Source organism: Halichoerus grypus, chromosome 2, assembly GCF_964656455.1.
Source record: "Halichoerus grypus chromosome 2, mHalGry1.hap1.1, whole genome shotgun sequence".
Taxonomy (NCBI): Eukaryota; Metazoa; Chordata; class Mammalia; order Carnivora; family Phocidae; genus Halichoerus; species Halichoerus grypus.
This window is the reverse complement of record NC_135713.1, coordinates 167,658,096-167,682,198: the sequence shown is the minus strand read 5'-3', so window position 1 is coordinate 167,682,198 and position 24,103 is coordinate 167,658,096. Positions and strand designations below refer to the sequence as shown.

General features: G+C 38.5%; 1 protein-coding gene across 1 annotated transcript in view; it reads left to right on the top strand.

Annotated features, from left to right (window-relative positions):
- The window catches only part of NLK (nemo like kinase), a 174,214-nt gene extending 152,413 nt beyond the window's left edge, over positions 1–21,801 (top strand). The window contains exons 7-11 of the mRNA XM_036122542.2: positions 631–732; positions 9,967–10,053; positions 16,532–16,730; positions 17,657–17,750; positions 19,988–21,801. Of these exons, the coding sequence (XP_035978435.1) occupies positions 631–732; positions 9,967–10,053; positions 16,532–16,730; positions 17,657–17,750; positions 19,988–20,042 (537 nt within the window). The 3' untranslated portion in view covers positions 20,043–21,801. The remainder of the gene's footprint in view (positions 1–630; positions 733–9,966; positions 10,054–16,531; positions 16,731–17,656; positions 17,751–19,987) is intronic.
- The last annotated feature ends 2,302 nt before the right edge of the window (positions 21,802–24,103 follow it).

The following is a 24,103-nucleotide window of genomic DNA, read 5'->3' as shown; positions in this document are numbered from 1 at the left end:
CCATTTTCTATTGTGCTCAGCTGATTACATGTGGTCTTATGCAGTGTCATAGTTTTCTAAGAACCACCGTTTTCTGCTAGTGTAAGAGATTTCTAGCATAACTAGAACGAGATGTTGTGTACAGGCCCAAACATCAACAGCTTAGCTTTCATTTCAGATGTGAATATTCTCAGTATTTACTGAGTCACAGCTGCCTGATTTATGGATTAGCTCCTTGATGAGCCTGAATCCATTTGAAACATCAGAATCCATTCATTCACTATTTGAAAAGAAGAGTCATTAGCCATGAGCAAAAGAGCAGTTCACCTCTGCAAGGGTCATAGATACTGTCTTGTCAAGACCCAGGGCAGGTACATGCAGACTCCTAAGTTACTATAGCCTTAGAATGCCCTGCTTGCCAAAACGTATTTTATTTCTGTCATATGGGTTCCTAATAAAAACATTTTCCTGGCTTTTTTAATAGTCCAAAAGTGAAAGTAGGGGCTCCTATCAGTTAATCTGGAACTTACCTTAAGAGCTTGTTTTTCCCCCCACATTTGGTCCTCATCTCTAAGGGCAGTGATTTAAGAGTAATGGAAAGTTGTTTCCATGAGCTCTTACTATCTGTCTGTATTTCATGTTTCCTTGCAGCTGGATTTGATCACGGATCTTTTGGGCACACCATCGCTGGAAGCAATGAGGACGGCTTGTGAAGGCGCTAAGGCGCACATACTCAGGGGCCCTCATAAACAGGTAAATGGGAGGGTGGGGCCTGTAGTTTGTAACCACCTGGACAGGACTTCTCTTCCAACAGAATAATGACTTGAGACTTCTGAAACAAAAACATGACTTACATGTTTTATTTAGTCTTTATTTCACAGTCATAAATAAGAAAATGTTAAATATTTATCAAACCAAATAAAATATCATCGTTCCCAATGCTGTGGGAGAAAGTAAATGCTTCTGTAGCATTGTTGCTAAGAAATGACTCCTGGCTTTTTGTCTTCTGGTCTTTGATGTGTCTGGGAAAAGTTACTGGGGTGGAGCTTTCACTTCAGTGCCGTGTATATCAAGATGTCTTTTCTAAATAGTGAGCCAAAATACCTGGTTTCTCTTATTCCAACCAGGAATATGAGGCTGTTTCCATTGCACTCTTACCACTCACACAGAATCAGGCTTGAATGCTTGTAGAAAAGAAGTATGAAGAGAGACTGCCAGATTTGTACTGATCAATATTGCTTGCAACCAGACACGTCACTGCTGAGAAAGACAAGAAGATAGCTAAACCACCTGTTGGTTTAGCAGCATTTTTTAGGTGGATAGAACAGCTTACTGATGTGAAAACTGAGCAAGAGAAATAGTTTTCCTCGGAACAACAGACTGAAACAGAAAGAAGACTTGATCAGGAAGACTCGGCAACTAATTATCATGGGCTCTGCCTTGGTTTCTTTTAAATTAGGCATTTAGATGATCTGATTGATCATTACATCTGATTGATCTGAATGACCAAATGACAGACCGAGTTTGATACTCCTCTCAAATTACCAGCCAGACATTTAGGCAAGGCCTTGTGCCTTGCCCTTGCAGTTTCTCTCTGTAATTCCAGTGTGACTCCAGAGCTCCATTTTCACAGGCATAGGGGGCAATGGGTAAAGTGTGTTCTCTTCTAAAACCAGCCTGAACTAGAAAAATAGAGATGTTGATGCTGGTATTTTAAATAACTCCCTGCCAGTTTTATCTTTCTGTTGCATTTAGTTTATAAACTGAAATAATTTGAGCCCTAACTCTCTTAGAAGAGCACACAGTAAGTCTTAACCTAGAGGGAGCTTCTATATTAATGGAAGGAACTCAAAAGATCTATTATGTTCTATTTATTGGCCATTATCAGGAATATTAAAGTAATTTATCAATAATTCATGGTAAACATGTCCTTGGAACTAGCAAAATAATTTTCCTCTTTTACTGACCTTAGGTCAGTAAATCTTTCCTGGCTAAAGGTAGCCAGTAATGAAATGTGATTAAGATCACATACCCTGGTGCCACCCTTCCATCTCTAGAGGAATTTTAACTATTGCTAATGGTTGCCAGCTAATTAATCCTTTGTGTCAGAGCTGCTAAACTGCAGCTGAGAGAGCAAGGCTTCCTAAGGAGTTTCCTGCCTGCCTTCTAGAACAGCTCAAAAATGTAACATACTGCACCAAAGGTAACTATGCTCTCCTTTGAGCATTCCTGACAAGTGAGTCCTTTACCTACTAGAAATTTTTAAAAATCTGTTAGTCGTAAAAACCTAGAACTTTGAACTAAATAAAAAAGAGTTAAGTATCATATTATTGTCTAAAACAAAGGAGGGAAGAAAGGAAAATTTAAAGTCCTATGTTTATTTAACTAGTTAAATAAGATGTTAAGCAGAATTTTTTTCTATACATTTTTACATGAATCGGCCTTTTAACAGTAATGCCTCTTAGAATTTATTTTGTTTATCATTAAGTTTAGTGATGGTCTTAAGAGAGCACCACAGTAAAAGTTAGGGATAGCCCTGGCTAGTCTTGGTATTGGAATATTTTGTTTTTGTTTTTGTTTTTTTTTTAGATTTTATTTATTTATTTGATAGAGAGAGAGACAGCAAGAGAGGGAACACAAGCAGGGGGAGTGGGAGAGGGAGAAGCAGACTCCCCGCTGAGCAGGGAGCCTGATGCCGGGCTCGATCCCAGGACCCTGGGATCATGACCTGAGCCGAAGGCAGACGCTTAACGACTGAGCCACCCAGGCGCCCCTGGAATATTTTGGTTTTGAAGAGAAGACTGGTGCGGTGGAAACAAATTAGGCAACCATTTTCCCTCAAAGGCTAGATACACTTTGCACAAAACTTTTAAAAAAGTCTTTTTTTTTTTTAAGATTTTATTTATTAATTTGAAAGAGAGAGCACAAGCAGGGAGGAAGGGCAGAAGGAGAGGGAGAAGCGACTGAGCAGGGAGCCACATACAGGGCTTGATCCCAGGGCCATGACCTGAGCTGAAGGCAGACACTTAACCAATTGAGCCACCCAGGTGCCCCAAAACTTTAGAGTCTTATCTTTAGATGCTTTTAACCAGTACTAGAAATGGTCTCCTGAGACAGGTGTTCATGGTCTTTGAACGGTAACCCAGGTAGATTGGTATAGAATAAGGTTATGCCTACCATATGTAATTGAATGTAAACAAACTTAGCATATTACTTAGTTCCAGTTTTCCCCCAGTATGGAAATTCAGGTTTTCATCTACATTTGCTAGTTGATCTTTATACCACTACTGCTCTCAAGAGAAGTTAGCAGAACCGTGAAGTTCTTTACTTAAACCATCAGTCAGACTTGACTTTTCCCCTTCCTACTCTCTACTCCTTCCCTTACCCCATGATGCATATCCTTTATGCCTCTTGTTGGCCTGTCAGCAGCTGCTTGAAGGTATCTCCATTCACGTTTTACCTATTTAGAGCTGAGATCAGAAGACACATACATACCCACACACAAGTATATTGGTGTGTAGCCACTTGGATATATTTTTTTAACTTTAAAAGATAATAATTTGGTCCCAAAATCAGTATATACACTATAGCTTGTGTAGTTCTGTACATCATGACTATTCTACAAAGGGCATCATTCTTAGCTCAACATCCCACACCACATATATGCTCTGTTTATATTTCTTTGGTCTATAGTGATGAAAAGTGCAGGCTGTGGTGGCAGTCTCAGGCTTACCACAGTGCACAACATGTTGACAGCGTCCCAGGAGTTGTATGCTACAGTTTTCAGACAGACTGAATGTGAATCCAGCCTCAACTGGTAACTCACTTTGTGATCTTAGGTAAATTACTTAACCTCTGTGTGCCTCAGTTCATCGATCTATAAAATGGGAATAAAAATGGTTCCTACCTCATTAAATTGTTATGATGATAAAGAGATAGTACATGCAAGGAGAGCATAGAATAGTGTCTGACGTTCTAAACATGTAATAAATATTAATAAATATTACCAATTAAAGTTATCACTCTAAAATGGTAGCTAAAGCTTGTGATGATTTTTTTATATATATAACATGATGATCAAGTGGAGTTTGTCCCAAGGATGCAAAGATGGTTCACCTAGAGAAAATTTATTAATATATTTTGACACTTTAAGTGAGAAAAATCATGATTATCTCAGTTGATGCAGAAAAGGCATTAGATAAGGTTCAGTCCTTTTTATGCATTACCATGATAGAAGTTCTTTACAAAAACCTATAGATAAATTTATAGATAAATATATGAACAAGGCAGAATGAGCTGTATTAACACATTACTAATTACATGAGATAAAAATGCATGCACACAGAAAAAGCCTCTAACTTCTAGAAAGGACTCAGAATTCTCATTGAAGCTGCTTAGGCTATTGGAGGTCTTCACAGGGCAAGCTTTACCTTACTGTACTTACTCTAAATTACTTGATATAAGAGTTAGATGAACTATATTTAAACTCATGAGGAATACTTCTAAAATTTCAATACAAGTTTTTGAGTTTGGACTATAAAAAGAAAAACTAAGCTTTTTTTCAAGTAGTTCCCACTTAAGTAGCTACTCAAAGTTAGATGGAAATAACCATTCTTTACTACTAATAATCATTTCTAACAATAATTAGAAGTTTGCAATGTACTAGTCGCTGTCCCAACCATTTCTTGTACATTAGTTCATTAAATTCTCACAGCACTATAATGTACCATTTGCTCCTTTTTACAAACAGGAGATGAAGGATTACAGAAGTCAAATAATAAGCTTAAGGTCATAAGCCAGATCTTAAAAGTAGGTTTCTCTACTTCTAAAACTTATGTTCTTAGCCAGTATGCACTGCCTTACACATACACCTTCACAGCAGATTTTTTTATTAATTTCATTTGTACATATGCAAGTAATATGTGAGTACATGTAAAATAAAAATTTTACAGTTAGTCATCCGTAGCTACCCCCCACACACTGTCCCAGTCACCTCTGGATTAATTTGAGAATATCTTCCCAGACATATTTTTCTATGCATTTATTTATATATATTTGTACATATAGAAATACGTACTATCGTTTGTTGGGACTTCTTAAAAAAATATAACCATACATATACAAAGGGAGAATCTAATTGCTATTTTCTTAGAGTTGCAGATTACTGTCTCAAATTAATTTTCTTGTGTGGTTGATTAATATACATATTCCCATATAGTGTATCAGTCAGGACTCTTTTTGGGTGAAACTCAATTAAAACTGGCTTAAACAAAAAAGGGTTCTTACTGGCTCATGGAATTTTTTATATGAAGTTGTTGGGCTACAACTGACTCAGGCTTTGCTGGATTCAAGTAGTCAAGTGATGTTCCGAGCCAGGAATCTGACTCTTTGTTTTGTTTTCCTGTGTGTTGGCTTCATTTTCAGACAGGCTTTCTTTTTCCCTGCGTGTTTGTAAAAATGGAACCAGCAGTCCAGGCCTATGTTCTACTAGCATATCAATCCTTCAGGAAAGAGCTTTCCCAAATAGATAGAAAAAGTATTTGGAAGGTCTCTGATTCCGTTATGAATATGTTTGGTTATGAGCAATAGAAAATCTTGCTTACAGTGGTTTAAAGAAATAGGGGTTCATTTTTTTCTCATATCAAGAAGTCCAGAGGTAAGCAGCCTGGAGCTGGTATAGCAACTCATCAAGGACCTAGTTTTTTTTCTTTCTTGCTGCTCTGCCATCTGTAGAATGTTGATTTCATACCCTCTTGCTTATCTCCTCCTGGCCATGAAATGGCTGTAGCTTGAAATCATATTCACATTCAAAGCAAGGAAATGGAGGAAAGAGGGAACACTAGTAGTATCTGTCTCTTTTATCAGGAAAGGATATTTTCACAGAAGCCTGCCTAGCATATTTCTGCTTATATGTCATTATCTAGAACTGTGTAATATGTAACCTCCCAGATGTAAGACAAGCTAAAAAAAAAAATGAGTGTTTTCTGTCTTTTATAATAAAGGTAGGTAAAGGAGAAGAGGATGGGGGGGGGTATGTGTTGGATTAGCCAGTCCATTGGCTGTCCCCCGTTTTAGAACATGTGTCTTTCCCAGAGCCAGTCAACGTGTTCAGGGCAATACTTCGTTCAGTTGGCCAGGCCTGGGTCAGGTGCCCATCCTTGGAGTTGAGAGATTGAAATCAAGCTCAGCCACTTGATATTTGAATGAAGAGGGAGTGGTTCCCCAAAGGTCAAGGAATGCTGGGCAGACAAAAACACCGTTTGGTATTTTTTATTTATTGTTTCTTTCCTACAACTCAAAATCTTGGATGAATGCAATCTTAGCTGCCATGGCCCAAGTACCTTTTAAAGTAGATACTTGTTGGGGCACCTGGGTGGCTCAGTCAGTTAAGCTGCCAACTCGTGATTTCGGCTCAGGTCATGATCTCAGGATCATGGGATCAAGCCCCACATCGGACTCTGCACTCAGCACGGAGTCTGCTTGAGATTCTCTCTCTCCCTCCCCTCCCCCCCGCTTGCTCCCTCTCTCTAAAATAAATAAATAAAATCTTTTAAAAAAAAGGAAAACAGGGGCGCCGGGTGGTTCAGTCGTTAAGCATCTATCTGCCTTCAGCTCAGGTCATGATCCCAGGGTCCTGGGATCAAGCCCCGCATCAGGCTCCCTGCTCAGGGAGTCTGCTTCTCCTTCTCCCACTCCCCCTGCTTTTGTTCCCTCTCTTGCTGTGTCTCTCTCTGTCAAATAAATAAATAAATAATCTTTAAAAAAAGATTAAAAATTTTAAAAATTTAAAAAAGGAAAACAAAGTAGATACTTACTGAGGCACTGACCTATTGGTAGGATTGAAAAGTCTGTTATCGGCCCTTAGTCCTTCTGTTCATCTCTTATAAGGTTTAGATTTTCCTTTTTCCTCAAATTGTTCCAACTAATTGCAACAGAAATACATGTGATATTTTTGCTAAAGTGAAAATAGTTCTGTATCCTGACAGGAACCATATCTTACATTTAATAGATTATGTTAGAGAGTTCATTCAATTCAAACTGTTTTTCAGGTCGGGATTTCTTTTATATAACCCCAGAGTGTTCACTATATAGTGCACTGCACATTGTGCATACTTAATTAGCATTGCTGACTGATGATCACAGCTTTTTTGCCGCTAGCTGAAAACTTACAGGACAGGACTCTCACAGCCAAGCCAGCCTAGCCAACTCTATTGTGGTGACCAGCACTCTGCACTTGGCTTATGATGATTGTGACATATCATTTAGGGCCCCTCACCCAGGCCCAGAAGCTCATCCTTGCTTCATTTCTCTGGCAGTTAATCATAGTCATTAATGGAGTACTCTTTATAACCCTTCCTGTCCTTGTGATTCAGCACTGGCACCCACTCACTTCTACATTGCTAAGTGGCTTATAAACTTGCAGAACCAACAGAAAATGGACCAATGTGTCTTAAAGGGGAAAAAGTAATGGGTGTGAATGTTGGGGGAATTGACAAAAACTTTTTCCAAATGAAATATTTAGGGCATATTTCTAAGCATTCTGTTTTTTCTTTTATTCAGATTGATTCGGTTACACTTGATGAGAAATATAAACTTCTTATTTAGTTCTGATACTTTGTGCCCAACTGGTTTCAACCAAAATGGCTGGTGAATTAGAGGGGAAGAAAATGGAATTAGACATTTGGCATCTCTAGTATTGTATCTTTCCTGTGGAGCCAGTGCTAGGAACTAAATTATTAGTGGTTATCTTTCTGGAGAAGTGTTGGCATAACTGAACTGACTTCTTTTTCTCTGTGCCCCTTATTTTTTTTTTTTTTTTTAAGATTTTTTAATTTATTTATTTGACAGAGACACAGTGAGAGAGGGAACACAAGCAGGGGGAGTGGAGAGGGAGAAGCAGGCTTCCCACGGAGCAGGGAGCCCAATGCGGGGCTCGATCCCAGGACCCTGGGATCATGACCTGAGCTGAAGGCAGACGCTTAACCGACTGAGCCACCCAGGCGCCCCTGTGCCCCTTCTTAACGTGCAACACAGAAACGCAGAAAAGGAGAAAATATAAGATGACTGGCAGTTCCAGGCTGTGGTGAAACTTAGCTTTACTATTAGTGTGTTTGTTAGGGTGTAATTCTATAAAGAAAGATAAGATGGGAGAGGGTGTAAAATTTCAGGTTGCCTTAACATCCACTCATTTGATTTTCACAAGCTCCTCACGTATCCAGTTGTCCTCATGTCTTAACAAATTTTGCCTTCTAATTCGTCCTCTATTCTCCATCCTCTAGAACTGTTTGTTCATATGTTTTCCTTGCCCATCCAAGACCCGATATTCATCTTTGTTGCTCCAACACCTAGCCCAGACCCTGGCATTTGGTGGATGGTCGATGATTAGCAGTGCTTTGGGTCGTTAGGCTGGTCTGTGCCAGTACAGTCTAATAGATGAGAAAGCTGAGGTTCTAGTGATTGACCTGACTCTAGTGATGGCAAAGTTAGAGTTGGAACCCACTTGTTCAGTGCTCATCCCAATGTTCTTGTCCCTAAGCTATAACACACCTCCACTACAAAAATAGGATTAAGCCTGGATTCACTTAGAAAAGAGGGTTTCCTGGCTGGCTCAGTCAGTGGAGCATGCGACTCTTGACTTCCCGTTTGTGGGCTTGAGCCCCATGGTGGTGTAGAGATTACTAAAAAATAAAATCTTAAAAATTATTTTTAAAAAAAGTGGAAAGGAAAGAATTGCTTATGGTGAGATTTTGGTCAGTAAGAATTGGCTGGAATTTGGCTGCCAACCTGCATAAGCCATTGAAAAAGACCAGCTATTTGCAGTCAAACCAAGAATCAGAATCTTCTTTTTTTTTTTTTTAAAGATTTTATTTATTTATTTGACAGAGAAAGGGAACACAAGCAGGGGGAGTGGGAGAGGGAGAAGCAGGCTTCCCTCAGAGCAGGGAGCCCAGTGAGGGGCTCGATCCCAGGACCCTGGGATCATGACCTGAGCTGAAGGCAGATGCTTAATGACTGAGCCATCCAGGTGCCCCAAGAATCAGAATCTTTAAGAAATATCAAATTACTTCATTTTACACAATAAAGAAATTCTTAGGGAAAATATGTAAATTAAGTTGTAAATTAAGATCTCTTCTCCACACTCTCCACACGCCACTCCTTGACTAATACAGATAATTTCAGGGCTACCATAGACTTACATATTTTTAACAAGAAATAACTTCTCTATCTGCAAACAAATATTTGAGTGCCAATTGTGAATGGGTTCTATGCACATAATGCTTTTTATCTGTCATAATCCTATCAAGTTTCATACAATTTTAGAACTAAAGTGAACTTCAAAGATCATTTAGCCCAACCACCTCCTTCTGTGCTTAAGGATACTGGGATTCTGACGTGTTGATTTATCTAATCAGTTAGTGAATTAGAGCCCTCATCTCATCTTATCTCTGTTTGTCCTTGATCCTACAGAAAACTTCTATAAGGTGAATAATTCTCTCCTGATGATTCTGAGACACCTTGCTGCTATTCTTATTGGGTTTTACTATGTGGCTTTGTTGGAAGTAGGCAGACCTGTAAGACAGAGTTCACATACTTCCTTTGCACAGTTTCCGTGCTTGACTTTGCATGTGCCTATGGTTTTAAATATTTTTGCCTCCCACTTCCAGGCATGTTTGGTCTTCCCTTCTTGCCTGAAGGGAAGGTATAAGGTATAAGGCTAAAAGCAGTACCATATTTACAGGATTAGCTTTCATTTTTTGTAGGCTCCTTTGTGAGCTAACCTATAATAGGTAATCCTGAAATATAAAATATTCTACTGGAAGTCAGTGACAGTTGCTGCTTATGAAGATAGGTTAATGAGGGGAATACCCATTCCCTTTGAAGTTAGATGTATGTGCACACATCTTAGCTTGATACTTGTAATAAATTGGCTGTATTCCATATCTATATACACAAGACTCACATATTTTAATTCTTTATTTTTTACAGCCATCTCTTCCTGTACTTTATACCCTGTCTAGCCAGGCTACACATGAAGCTGTTCATCTCCTTTGCAGGATGTTGGTCTTTGATCCAGTAAGTAGTGTTTATTTTTATATTGTTTTAATGAATTAAAAATACATGTGTTCTAAGAAAAACATCCTGGCTTTAAATAGCTGAGCAATGTAAAGAATGACTTTTCAAAAATAAACTTCAGTCCTGTTTCATGTGTATCATCATGCTCGCTCATTGCACAGAAGTTTGATTATTAACACATAAACATCTAGATGAAGAGAAATAGGGAACTATACCATCTTTATTTCTCTCAGGATTTGAAAAAAGAGTTTGACACCAAGGTAAATCAGGAGAAAAGAATTTTAACATTCTTGGGGAAAAATCTGCCCATTACATTGCATAAGGAACTGTTTACTCATTTGGTGGTTGAGATGGTAGCCTTATCAAATGCCATTTCTAGACTTGACTCTTCTGAGACAAAGTTTAGGTCTTCATTTATCTGTTCATCCAAAGACTATTTATTATTCATCTCTGTGCTGGTAACTATTGCCAAAGAAGACTCAAAAATGAAAACATTTAGAAAAGAACATCTTACTTGCCGAGAGTACAAGGAAGTCCTCAAGTACAAAACACAACAGGTATTTAAAGGGGAAAAAAGCCGCAGAAATACCATTTATGAAGTTTACATTGGTATGTTCATAATGAGAAAACAGCTACATCTCGGGACAGAGTGAATTTTTTGTTCATTTGGTGTTTATTTTTTGGTTTCCATTTGTTTGCTTCAGCATGTGAGGTGCCTCATGATATGGGAAGCAAAACAGAGTGGCGCTTCTTGTTTCCATACCCTCCTTGTGGTCAAGCTCCTACCATTAAGGACTGTTTCAACTACATTACTTGCTCAGTGAGCTAGTGATTTAGTGTCATTAGTTTGATTTTTTGTTTTATTTGGCAAGTTTATCTACATAGCTAAACTATGTATACAACAGGAGATGTTAGTACATAAAGACCTTTTACATATTTTTAATGTATCTTTTGTGGTTAACAAAATTAGAACCTCATGAACTTCAGGCTTTAGAGGTCATTTCTGTCTGCCTCTAGAGGATATTATAAAGGCCCTGAGGTTAAATTTTACTTTTATGTGTCAGAAATATGTTACTCTCTTTATTCTGTTAAGATGAGGGACAAAGAACCATGTGATTCACCTGTACCAACTTTTACTTGCAATAGTTACAGCTATAAGGTGCCCTATTTCTCTGAGATCCCATGATTACTAATGATCCTGACCTGCCAGGAGTTCATAATCTTTACAACCCTAAGGCTGGAATTCCTAAGCCATAGAGTGGATACCAAGCTTGAGAGGCTTTTTAGACATCAGTTCTACACATGAAATGTCCTTTTTCCTTAAGAGTGGGGTTGTCACACCTAATTAAAACGAAACTTTTGGTGTGCTCATAGTTACACATTAGATTTATCTATAAGAAGGAGGTAAGATTTATCTGGTTCAAAAAAAAATGGAGGATAGATTCTTATTGGACCTATGCAAATAACTACATGGTCATTTAAAAAAAAGAATTCCATTAAGGCACCCCATGTAATATTTACCCATTTTTATCATTGTCTTATAGGACAAGGCCAACCAATATATATTGTTATTTATTTACAGAATCATTTTAAATTGGCCTGATGCTTTTTTAGTTTCTGACTGATATTAAGGATTCTTTTCTTTCCAATTCTGAGGGTTCAATTAGAAATAGATACCATTTTTAAAGACTGTTTCATTCTGATTTAACCTGTTAAATTGAAGGCTAGCGATACATTAAGAAGAAAGAAATGAGGTTTTTAAAAAATATCCATTAAAAATAGAACATTAACCATAATTAAATCAGTTAGTCTGAGTTAATTTAGTCCAGTTAGTCTGAGATAATTATTTAATTACTTTATTGATCTTGGGTTAAGCAGTCTCCTGCCACATGTCTGCTCCTGGACTGACACATTCCTGGAAATCCTGGCTCAGTTACTTGGTTTAGTCTAGGTGATGGTTGTCTGTGCTGCTAATATCAGCTATACCCGTAAGTTTGTATCCTGAATTCAGTAGTCAGGAGTACCTGGTGTAACAGTCCTTTACTGAGGTTCTTGTGACGTTTCTCATGGAAAATTTAATTCCTTAGCTTGTAGTAGAAGCCTTTAGGCAAATATAAGGAGAAAGCAGAAACCACTAGAGGATAAGTTTAAAGGGCTCTGGTTCTTTTATTGTAACACTATCAATAGTATTAGAAAGGATGGGATGTAATAAATAATCAGTTTATAAAGATGTAATTAACTATTAACTCAAGTAGTGAAGGCATTAAACAAACCTCCAGAGACTTTAATTTATCTAAATGCAGTGAATAGTTACAAGCAATATATTTTTAAAGCACAACAATAATTATGAGGAAGTTAGACAAAATTATTCGCTTTTTTTCCTCTTGCCAAACATATATCTATTATTTTGCATATACATCTTCCTATCATCACATATTCTTTTATACTCTTTACAAAAATACATATTACTTTACCCAAAGATATTTGCATATCTTTTTTAACTGTTTATTGATGGCTCCTCTATAATGTATTAATGAAGAGCCTTTGTATATTAAAATTATGTTGTCCAGGTATCCAAAGACTGTTTATTAACTCAAATTAATTATTACCAAGGTTTTAATGTTTAACTAAGAATCAGATTAAAATTTAAGTTGACAAATTAAGTCCTTATAATTGTAGCATTCTAAAACTGATTTATTTTTAGAAACACATTACCTATTATCATTCATCTAATGTAGTTGAACACATAATTTTGTAATTCTGTAATCTTATACAAAGGGATATTAGTTTATCTGACCAGCAAAATCAGTAGAAAAAAAACTAAATTCAAAATGATTAGGCTTTTTGTGGGAAAACAAACCCAAAACTTACAGAATATTGTGGTGGCATTATTTGTACATGGCAGTAAAATCAGAAAGAAAACAGAGATATTTTAAAATTTTTATAACTATTAACTCAGGCTGATTTGTCCAGAGTCACCTTGCATAGTAATATCACATGACCTCTTTATCTTATACAATTATATACCAGATATTAAAACTTTTAAGTTAAGAGAAATATTTTGCTTTTTACTCTGTAACCTACTAACCAAGAGTATTATTTTAATTCATGGTTAAAGCTTTATTTAATCTTTGAGTTACAGTTTTTTTTTTTTAAGATTTTATTTATTTATTTATTTGAGAGAGACAGAGACAGAAAGAGAGCAGGGGGAGGAGCAGAGGAAGAAGGACAAGCAGACTCCACACTGAGTGCAGAGCCTGACGCAGGGCTCAATCCCAGGACCCTGAGATCATGACCCAAGCCGAAATCAAGAGTCAGATGCTTAACCGACTGAGCCACCCAGGCGCCCCTATGAGTTACAACTTTAGCAAGGAAAAATTTCTAAATAGCCAACATATTTAATACTTAAGGAAGAATAATGTTTTAAAAATCTTTTCAGGGGCGACTGGGTGGCTCAGTCGTTAAGCGTCTGCCTTTGGCTCAGGTCATGATCCCAGGGTCCTGGGATTGAGCCCCGCATCAGGCTCCCTGCTCAGCGGGAAGCCTGCTTCTCCCTCTCCCACTCCGCCTGCTTGTGTTCCCTCTCTTGCAGTCTCTGTCAAATAAATAAATAAAATCTTTAAAAAAAAAATCTTTTCATTTCTTTGTAAATGTCTTTAATGTGTTGATTGGTTCTAAAAGCCAGTTAGAACAGGAGTTTGCTCCATTTGCTTTTTAAGAGATCTCATAACATGATATATTAACTCCCTTCAGGAGTATACAAAGTACATCAATGTGTTTGCTTAGAAATATTTTTTATTTGTAAAATGGAAAGTTTTATCAGTTCTTCAAAACTAAAAGAGCCAACTCTGATAAAGCAACAAAATCCAAGAAACAAGTATCCACATCTATTATAAATGTTGATCAGTTAAACAAGGTATGTACAATATGTAATTAAGAATATATATGACATGGGGCACCTGGGTGGCTCAGTCAGTTGCATGTCTGACTCTTGGTTTTGGCTCAGGTCCTGGGATCAAGCCCAGTGTTGGGCTCCCCCGCTCAGGCAGGGAGTCTGCTTCTCCCTCTCTCTCTGCCCCTCTCCCAACTTGCACTCACACATGCATGCATTCTGGCTCTCTCAAATAAATAAATCTTAAAACATATATATATACACACACACACACATATATGTGCATATGTGTGTATATATATATAGGACATAATTAAGCACCACTAGGTCCTTCCAAAGAACATTATTGAAAATCTGAGTAATTTTGTGATCTCTTTCTCAATTTAGTAAGGCAGTTTTTCTTTTCAGTGTTCATACCCATTACAAAATGACAGTCTTCTTTCTTTAGCCTTGTTTCAGAAGTTCTAAAGAGACATTAATTTGTTTAGAAAAATGAAAGTTGATCATTGATTGCATGCTAGGGATTTGATTTACTTTTTGTTCAAAGGCTTCTCTTAGGTAAGGTACTTTAGAGGACCCCATGTTGGTGCACACAGAATGAACAAACACAGAGCTTGCTATTAGTAGTTGGGATAACACCAAAATCTTTTCAACCCTGCATTCTAGAATTTTAGGAAATATCAGAATCCACAGACAAAAAAACTAACAGGAAAACCAGGTTCTGAGAGAGACCCAATTTCTCACATCTGCCACCTGACAGAAATGACTTAATGGTCAGATGATAAACTTAAAATCCAGATTCAACCACTGCTGCCACCAGTGTGTTCACGATTGGCCATGCTCAATCAGAAACAGAAATAGACTTGTCTAAGACCCAGCTGTAGTGTGCAAAAGCCAAGGAGCTCTGTCCCTCACATGAGACCGGCCAGAGGCACTGAGGACTCCAAGGGGCCCAGTCCCAGGCAAAATGTACTGTCAGCCAGCTTGTTTCCTTTGGTTCTGATAATAGACCTTTATCCCAGTGGAACCTCCAGGAATAGCTGGACCCATTTAGAAAAAAAAGAAGAAGCTTACTTCTAAGAGTGCCAGCGAGTCAGGCTTCAGAAGGGTTGGATCACCAGATATACCATATGACAGGTAGTGAAAGAAACAAAACCAAGGTTGTCAAGTTTACAGTCATCTGTTCATGGTGGATAAACAGCAGCTTTCTTTTGTGATTATCATATCCTGAAAAGTCATGACATGCCTTTTAACATCAGCATAGCAAAAAATTAAAGTGTTTTTTTGTTTTGTTTTGTTTTTTTTAAAGATTTTTTATTTTTTATTAGAAAGAGAGAGCACAAGCAGGGGAAGCGGCAGGCAGAGGGAGAGGGAGAAGCAGACTCCCCGCTGAGCAGGGAGCCTGATGTGGGGCTCGATCCCAGGACACCGGGATCATGACCTGAGCCGAAGGCAGACGCTTAACCATCTGAGCCACCCAGGCGCCCTGAGATAAAAGTGTTTTTAGGGAAACCAGGTTTATGGGAAATATTTAACATTTTGTTATTTGGGGGACTAGAACCAGTCAGGATGATCCAGTTATTTTTGGTTTGAGTACCAAATGGTTTTGTTTTTAATTGTGTTATGTGAAGTGCTTGATTATACTGGAAAAGGGGCAGAGTGTCCATTCTTGTTCTACTCGTACTGAGTCCATCCTTAAATACTTTAAAATGTACTTATATGTCCACTAAGCTAAAAAGAGGAGCAGATTTTTTTTTTTTAAGATTTTATTTATTTATTTGGCAGAGGGAGACACAGCGAGAGAGGGAACACAAGCAGGGGGAGGGGGAGAGGGAGAAGCAGGCTTCCTGCAGAGCAGGGAGCCGGATGTGGGGCTCGATCCCAGGACCCTGGGATCATGACCTGAGCCTAAGGCAGACGCTTAACAACTGAGCCACCCAGGCGCCCCGAGCAGATTTTTTTTTAATGGAGAAATGAGTTTATGATTTATGTAAACCTGAAACTACTACATTAAGTATTCTGATCTGAAGTGCTAGAAAACCACAGGCCACCGATATTCGGATGGTGCTGGCTGTCAAAACATGGCATTCAGACCTTATCTGCTGCCTAACCCGAGCAGTTACCCATAGGCTTTTGCCCTAAGTTCAGTTGGCATTCTAAGAGAATAAAAGTTTGTAAAATTGCCACTGTGATCACATCTCTACCAAATGCTGAAACATATTTAGAAAATATAACTGTTATTTAAAATGTAAACTTACCCCTCCAAAGCATTGCATATTTAAATGTCATGGTATTTGCCATTTTTTGACCATGCATATATCTATTTCAAGGTAGGAACTCTTCAGGATCTTAGCAGTCACGTCTAAGTGCTTTCTGGTGGTGTCTGGTGGTTGGTTGTCCTGCATTATATACTCCCTCTGCTGCTGCATTACCTGCCTCTACATTCAGACATTCCTCTTCATACAAGATACACTACAGACTAAGGATAAGCTGTGAAAAGCAGTTACTGTGTCTTATGAAAGATCCTGTGTGGACAGTCATGTTTATCTGTAGTGTTGATGTGCTGGTCTCTAAATTTGATTTCAGTCCAAAAGAATATCCGCTAAGGATGCCTTAGCCCACCCCTACCTAGATGAAGGGCGACTACGATATCACACGTGTATGTGTAAATGTTGCTTTTCCACCTCTACTGGAAGAGTTTATACCAGTGACTTTGAGCCCATCACCAATCCCAAATTTGATGACACTTTTGAGAAGAACCTCAGTTCTGTTCGACAGGTTAAAGGTGAGTATCTTTTTTGGCCCTCGGCCAGGCAGGATGAATAATAACATTTTCCATTATGTGGCTGTGAAAAGCTGAATCTAGATGGTGACCAAAGTTCCTCCATATGTTTATTTTACAACCTTGCATATAGCTTTTTGTCCAGGGCATATATGCCAAGAAAGCTATGTGTGTTATAAAAACACTGATTTAATGTTACATACAGTGGAAGGTCAGGCAGAGGAGCTTTTCAAGCTGACTTATTTAGTGAGTGTGACTCAAAGTAGATAATATGTATTCACTCAGTGTGATTTCACTGAATGAAACATATTGGACTTTTTTATATATAAACATGCAAATTATACAAAGGATATAAACACCCACTGAGGGAATCATTCCTTGAATGGTCACAAGAGAGGGGAATTTCTGATAGTCTACTCATAAAATTCCCTGACACGATCTCCTATTGGGGTGGGGATGGAGGTTAATGACATCCAAAATTCTGAATGATTTTAGACATTTTAGGACGTTTTAGAAGAGTAGTCCCTGAGGTAAACAGCCAAAACTATGTGCCTAAACAACTGCAGGGTTTTTTTTCAGTGATTTTCAAAAGAGCAATAATTACCAGCAACCTAGAAGATTCATTCATAATGCCAACTCTGTGGAATCACCCTCAAATTTATAGACCATTTTACTCCTCCCACGGATGGAGTTTCAAACCCATATAACACCACTTGGTCAGCGGGGTATGGAGGTTGCCTGTGTTTAGCAGCCACTGTCATTTTGGTTTCAGGAAAGTTCCACTGGATCCTGCCTGATACATGATCTGTGTGTTTGATCTAACTAAACTAGTAGGAAATGCTGTTCAGATGCTGGCCAGTTAGCTGAGAATCCACTGTTCCCAGGCCTGCAGATTGGCATGGATTGTATGATGTTTGTTTTGTCCACAGAAATTATTCACCAGTTCATTTTGGAACAGCAGAAAGGAAACAGAGTGCCTCTCTGCATCAACCCGCAGTCTGCTGCTTTTAAGAGCTTTATTAGGTAACTATATGTATGTAATTCTTACTTTCTTGTTATTAAAAGGATGCCATTGTGATTTAGTTATTTAGCATATTTCTGGTTTTATTTAGATTAGATAATATAGACAAAAAGAAGGTTTCTTCTACGAGTTTTGCTTTAGTCAAAAGCAAATTAAAAATGTAAGCATTTGTTTTTACACTGACGCCACTTCACGGTGGTTGATTGGGGCTGGTGCTTTGGCAGTTTTGTTCGCAGATGACCACTGTACTGCCTGATCGAGCACATGCTAGGGACCCTCCCGCAGCAGCAGCGTGGCGGCCGCTGCCCTCGACGTAGACATGGTTATCTTGGCTCCCACTACCATCCCCACCACCTTAATAATAACTGCAAGCAAGGTGACTTTATAGGTATAGTGCTGGTGTATCCTGTCTAGAGTTTTGTTGAAAGAGCTTCATAGCTGCTTTGGAACCCGACAAGCCTCGTTCTCTTTGTCTCTCTCTCTCTGTCCTTTCCTTCTCAGTGTCTTTTTCCCTAATCCTTGCATCAATTAAGGTCCAGCCAGGTGAAAGAAACCACACCCAGTAATGTGGACAGGGAAAATTTAATAGTGAGAAGCATTAACTAGGAAAAGATGGTTAACTCTAAAAGGTGCATAAGAAGATTCTGGAGGGTCCCAAAGTAGCCAATGCAGAAAGCAGGTACTCCCTCCAGACTAAGGAAGAGTGAACAAGGAAGAAATTAAAATTTGGAGGAGGGCCCGCCACCCAAGGCTTATAAAATTTGGACCTCTTTGTAGAGGATATGACTGCCACAAGAACACACACAGCTTGAGGGTGGTGAAGAAACTTTGCAAAAGGTGTGGGCAGAACTCGTCCAGAGAGACCTGCTGGGTTGCAGAGAAACTTGCCAGAAAGTTTGGGTAGAACAAAACTGGGCCTTCCACGTCAAAAAAACCACACCAGAAGCAGGAAGAGAAACTGCTTCCTGATGCTCTGGCCTTGCAGTGTCCTTCCAGCATAAGCTGGGTGGCAAAGGATAACTGAGTAAGGTCTGGCTCCAGTATCACAAAGCAGGACAGAGAAGGGTGGATTTAGATCTGAGAGACCACAGTCTTCCTCCTTTCTTCCCCACCTGCCTTTCTGCCTCTCCCTTTCCCCTCTCCTCCTTGCTTCCCTTTTAATTGGCCTTGACCTGGTGTTGAAGTTGATTACATTTATTAAAGCAAAGTCAAGAATTTTTGTTTAGGGGCGCCTGGGTGGCTCAGTCATTAGGCATCTGCCTTCGGCTCAGGTCATGATCCCAGGGTCCTGGGGAGCCTGCTTCTTCCTCTCCCACTCCCCCCGCTTGTGTTCTCTCTCTCGCTGTGTCTCTCTCTGTCAAATAAGTAAAATCTTAAAAAAAAAAATTTTTTTTAAAGAATTTTTTAAATCAGGGGTGACTTTCATTTCTTCCATGTATTTTTCTGTGGAAAGAAGGAATTAGGTTGCATTTTTACTTTTCTGTGGTTTAAAATTAATTTATTATTTTCCCCTAAGAATCAGTGACCCAGTCAGTCATGTGTTTTAATACCTTTCAGGTGCAGGTTATTCATTATCCCAAAGCAAAGTGGTTATACACACACCCTCAAGTTTATAATCTTGTTAGCAAAATTAGACAGATATGTGAAATAACTGAGAAAACCGATCTGTGGATAACAAATGCCAAATGATTATCCATTACTACTGAATTCATATTGATAAAAGAGTGCTTATAAGGCTCATTCACATAGGTTCCCACTTAAAGTCACTGTATTTTGAGAGGCTGTTTTTAAATGGATAATTCTACATCCCTTAAGGTTATTTTCCTGGTTGATTATAGACATTATTTTTTATAATACCTACCACTTACTTTATATTACAAAGTAGACATGGTGGAAGACACTTTACCTACATTATCTCGTGTATTCATCACAATGTCCTATGAGGTGGATGGCAGGCATCATCCCTTTCCAAAAGAGGAAAGATGAGGGGATTTGCTCGGCATCCCACGGCGAGTAAATGATTTGTCGTCTTCAAGCCCATCACTGTTGCCTCACTTATAGATACAGATTCTTGAATGAACAATTTGGAACGAACGTAGCTTTAGAGAAGTTAAATAAAAATCCAGAAATGGACTTTATAATTTTTTTAAAGGAAGAGAGGAAAACATGCAGCATTGACTCGCCCTCTTGCCCTTTGTGGTGTCACAGCTGGTTTCACCGTGTCTCTGTTTTTTTCCAGTTCCACTGTTGCCCAGCCGTCTGAGATGCCCCCATCTCCTCTGGTGTGGGAGTGACGGTGGACGATATTGTACTACTGAAGATGTAATGTAGCTTTCCACTGGAGTCTGGGATTTGCAATTCTGGAGGTTAATCATGCTTGTACTGTAATTTTACTAATGAAGTTTTAAATTAACAACCACTACTTGTATGATATGAATAATATTTAGAAATGTTACTAGACTTTTAATCTTGTAAAGTGGTTGTGCTTTTAGAAGAAAAATATTTTACCCAGAGTTGCACATGTTTTATGAATTTAGTGCAGCTGTTATGGCTCACCTCAGAACAAAAGAGAATTGAACCAAATTCGGGATTTGGGGGTTTTGTGTTTTTGTTTTGTTTTCTTTTTCTTTTTTTAAAATGAAGTGAGATTGTTCACACACGCACACACACACACACACACACACACACACGAAGGACAGTCGTACATTTTGATATTTGAGCCATTCCTGAAAATTTGGGGTTTTCTAAAACAAAAGAATCTAGAAACCTTGCCTGCGACCAATCATGGAGCCACATGAGGGGATCGTGGCTGCACCTGGGGGGTGGGGGTGGGGCATGCCACCTAATGATCAAGCCCTATAATTAGCTTCTCATTAGAGCTGTGACGGTGATGTGTGCTGTCTAAAATCCAATGTTGTGGGTAGAGAGAATGAGTTTGTGACTAGGAGAGACTAAACTTCTGTTTTCCTTACCCAGTATAAATATATATATATATATTTAATCTATTTTTATTAGAAGTTTTTCTGCTCTTTCTTACATAAAAGAACCCCCCCAAGCATGCATCTTTCATGTGTGTAAATAATTCATTTCTGGGCTAATTTCAAAAGAATCCCAATATTGCTGTATAGAGAGAGAACTAGCTTGCACATTTTAGGTCTGTGAAATTTTGTGAGACTTTTCCTGCACTGGACAGTAAAAAAAATAAATAAATAAAGACAAAAACAAATTTTTAAAAATTTTAAAGCCACAAAAAAAGGCACATAGGGAATTATGTCAAATGTGTTTGTGTCCTTAGGCAAAGCTGTGGGAGTCTTGAAATGTCACAGTAGTAAATAACTTATTACTTTTTGACAAATTCTTTTTTCTGTTGGAACACTGAATTCTTCTGTGCATATGTATATATGAATACAAATTGAAGGCCTCTACCTCCTGGAGTTATACAACTTGGCTTGTTTACCTCCACATGCTGATGATGACTATTTTTTTTTTTTTAAGTTCAATGTGGAGACTTGAAACTTGAATGTCCCTTCCAACTTTTATATTAAAAATAAAAAGACAAGAAAATTGAAGATCGTTTTTCACCTGTACAAGGAATACTAATGGATCGTCTTAAAATTGGTCTAGGAAAAAACCTTGGTGTGTGTTATGGACAATTAACTGTTAAAGTTATTGTAAGTTATCTGTATTTAGCAGAGTATTTTCATCTTGAGTGATCTGAGCTGAATTTGAAGACTATTAATAAGTTATGTTTGGAAGTTTTAACTTCAATGAAGTAATTATTTGCTGTGAAAGAAACAAACATTGAATTACTAAACAAAGATGGTGCAATATCTTTGTTTTTTTTTTATGAGGCTCCTGAGAATCAACCCAACTGAAGCATTTCAATTCACTTGAATGAGAAACGTGTTTAGTATCAAAAGAGCCCAAGAAGACACTGGTGTGAAAGGTACAATCTCAGAGGTTGGTCAATTACCGTGGCACACTTACTGGTCACTTTGTACAATGTAGATTTGAAGTACAGTGGTGAAAACATTAAATGTGACATTTGAAAAAGATGTGTCATCTGTTGTCTTTAAATTCTTTTCCTTTGTTTTCTCTTCAGCACAGCTTTTATTCCTGATTTTGCAGTTTTAAGACATTTCCTATTTATATTTTTATTTTGATCTTTGAGGAAATTAGTTGTGGTTTTTAAAATTCTTCCCAGAAACTTTACATTGCCAAAAATATATCAAAAACTTAGTTAAGTAATATTAAAGATATTGTGAGTCAAATATATATAATTTGAAAGTCTTCCCAGACCTTAGTGTGTCTAATCCAATGGTTTTCAAGCTTTTTTTTTTTTTTTTTTTGAGCAAAGAACCCTATTTTCATGTGAGATTAAATTTCTATACACTGGAGCCCAAAACATTAAATAAATAAACTGGATGAAACAGACTGCCAAGGACTTGACCTCACCCTTCTCTTCCTTTCTCCTTCCTGCCCCTGGCAGCCCAAAGGTAATTCCAGCGAAGGAAGAAGTCCCAGCTGGGGTGCCTGGGGCTCAGTCAGCTGAGCATCTGCCTTCAGCTCAGGTCATGATCCCAGGGTCCTGGGATCGAGTCCTGCATCGGGCTCCCTGCTCAGCAGGGAGTCTGCTTCTCCCTCTCCCTCTGCTGCTCCCCCTGCTTGTGCTCTCTTGTTCTCTCTGTCAAATAAATAAAATCTTTTTTAAAGGGGGGGTGGTGGGGAGAAGTCCCAGCTGGATGGTGGTATAATTACGACCTGACGCCAGACTGCCTAACTTCAGAATACCTTCCCTGTGGCGGATAAGGCAACATGACTCTTGAGTTTGTAGATGGTATGTATTTCCCCCGTCCTTCCTTGATTTAGCAAAATGAATGGATTTTTTTCCTGACATGGAGGGAATTGGCTGTTCTAACTCATATAAATTAATACACATACACAAAGTAGTTTGTTCATCCAATAAACTTTTGAATACCTACTGAGTGCAAGAATTACTTATAAGGACACCTTGTTAATATCAATAGTGCTTGAATAAGAAAACTAGTTTTCATCACTTACAAGAGAATTATAAATTGCACAACAAATTTTTTTTTTTAAGATTTTATTTATTTATCTGACAGAGACATAGCAAGAGAGGGAACACAGCAAGGGGAGTGGGAGAGGGAGAAGCAGGCTTCCTGCGGAGCAGGGAGCCTGATGTGGGGCTCAATCGCAGGACCCTGGGATCATGACCTGAGTGGAAGGCAGATGCTTAACGACTGAGTCACCCAGGCGCCTCTACAACAAATTCTTCACAGATAAATATTAGAGAAAATATATTGACCTATTCCCACTGAAACCTGCTCAGCTAACCAAGGGATGTATGCCTCGTTTTTTGTTTTTTGTTTTTTTTTAATTGTTGATAATTGCAAAAATGTGGAATTTCTACAGCCAGTGGAATCAGTATGGACTGGTAAGTCAGGGCTCTCATCAGCTGCAATTTGTTTGCACTTTAGGTATAAGGACCCAGAAGATGGAGGGTAATGTCTTGTGATAGTTCATAAGGTTTGGAATTTTTATTTTGTTTTTCTTCTATGGTATATCATTTAAAATACTACTCTTATATTAAAGAACAGAATATGACATTTGCATGAAATTTGAAATAAAGGCCGCTTTGGGGGAGCTGTTTCCTACTATGCTCTCAGGAATGTCTAAACAGCATGGGTAGTAAATGAGAACTTTGAGGCTCCTCTCCTTCCTTAAATGGTCTTTCCTCGGCTTCCGTAACACCACTGGTTCTCTCCCTTCTCAGGGGCCGCAGGCTCCTATACAGGCTCCTTCCTCTGCTTCATCTTCACAGTGTTGTGTTCCCTGGGAGCCAGCGATCAGTCCTGAATCCTGGCTTCTCTTCACGCTCTAAAGCCACACGTTCTTGACTTGGCTTCTTGGTAGAATCACCTGGAGAATTATCAGAAGTTCCAGTGCATAGGCTGCACCTCAGACCAGTTAAATCAGAATCTCTCTGGAGACAGGTCAGGCATCAGTTTTGTGTTGTCATTTTTTTGGTTTTTAAGATCTCCAGTTGATTCCAATGTCCAGCTAAGATTGCGATTCACTGTTGGCTACTCTCATCTTGTGACCTCATCTGCCCTCAATGAGCATAAGAGAATGAACCCAAATCTCTTACTATATACCCAGACTTTTCTGCTAGGTGCCTATTAGAAATTTCCACTTGGTTATCTTATAGGCATCTCAGACATGTCAAAAACTGAAATTAATAATGTTTCCCACACAACTTTATTATTAAATCCTTCTCACTTTTCCATACGGGTTCTTTTTTCCCCCTTCCCAGACTAGGGCCATCCTTAGCATA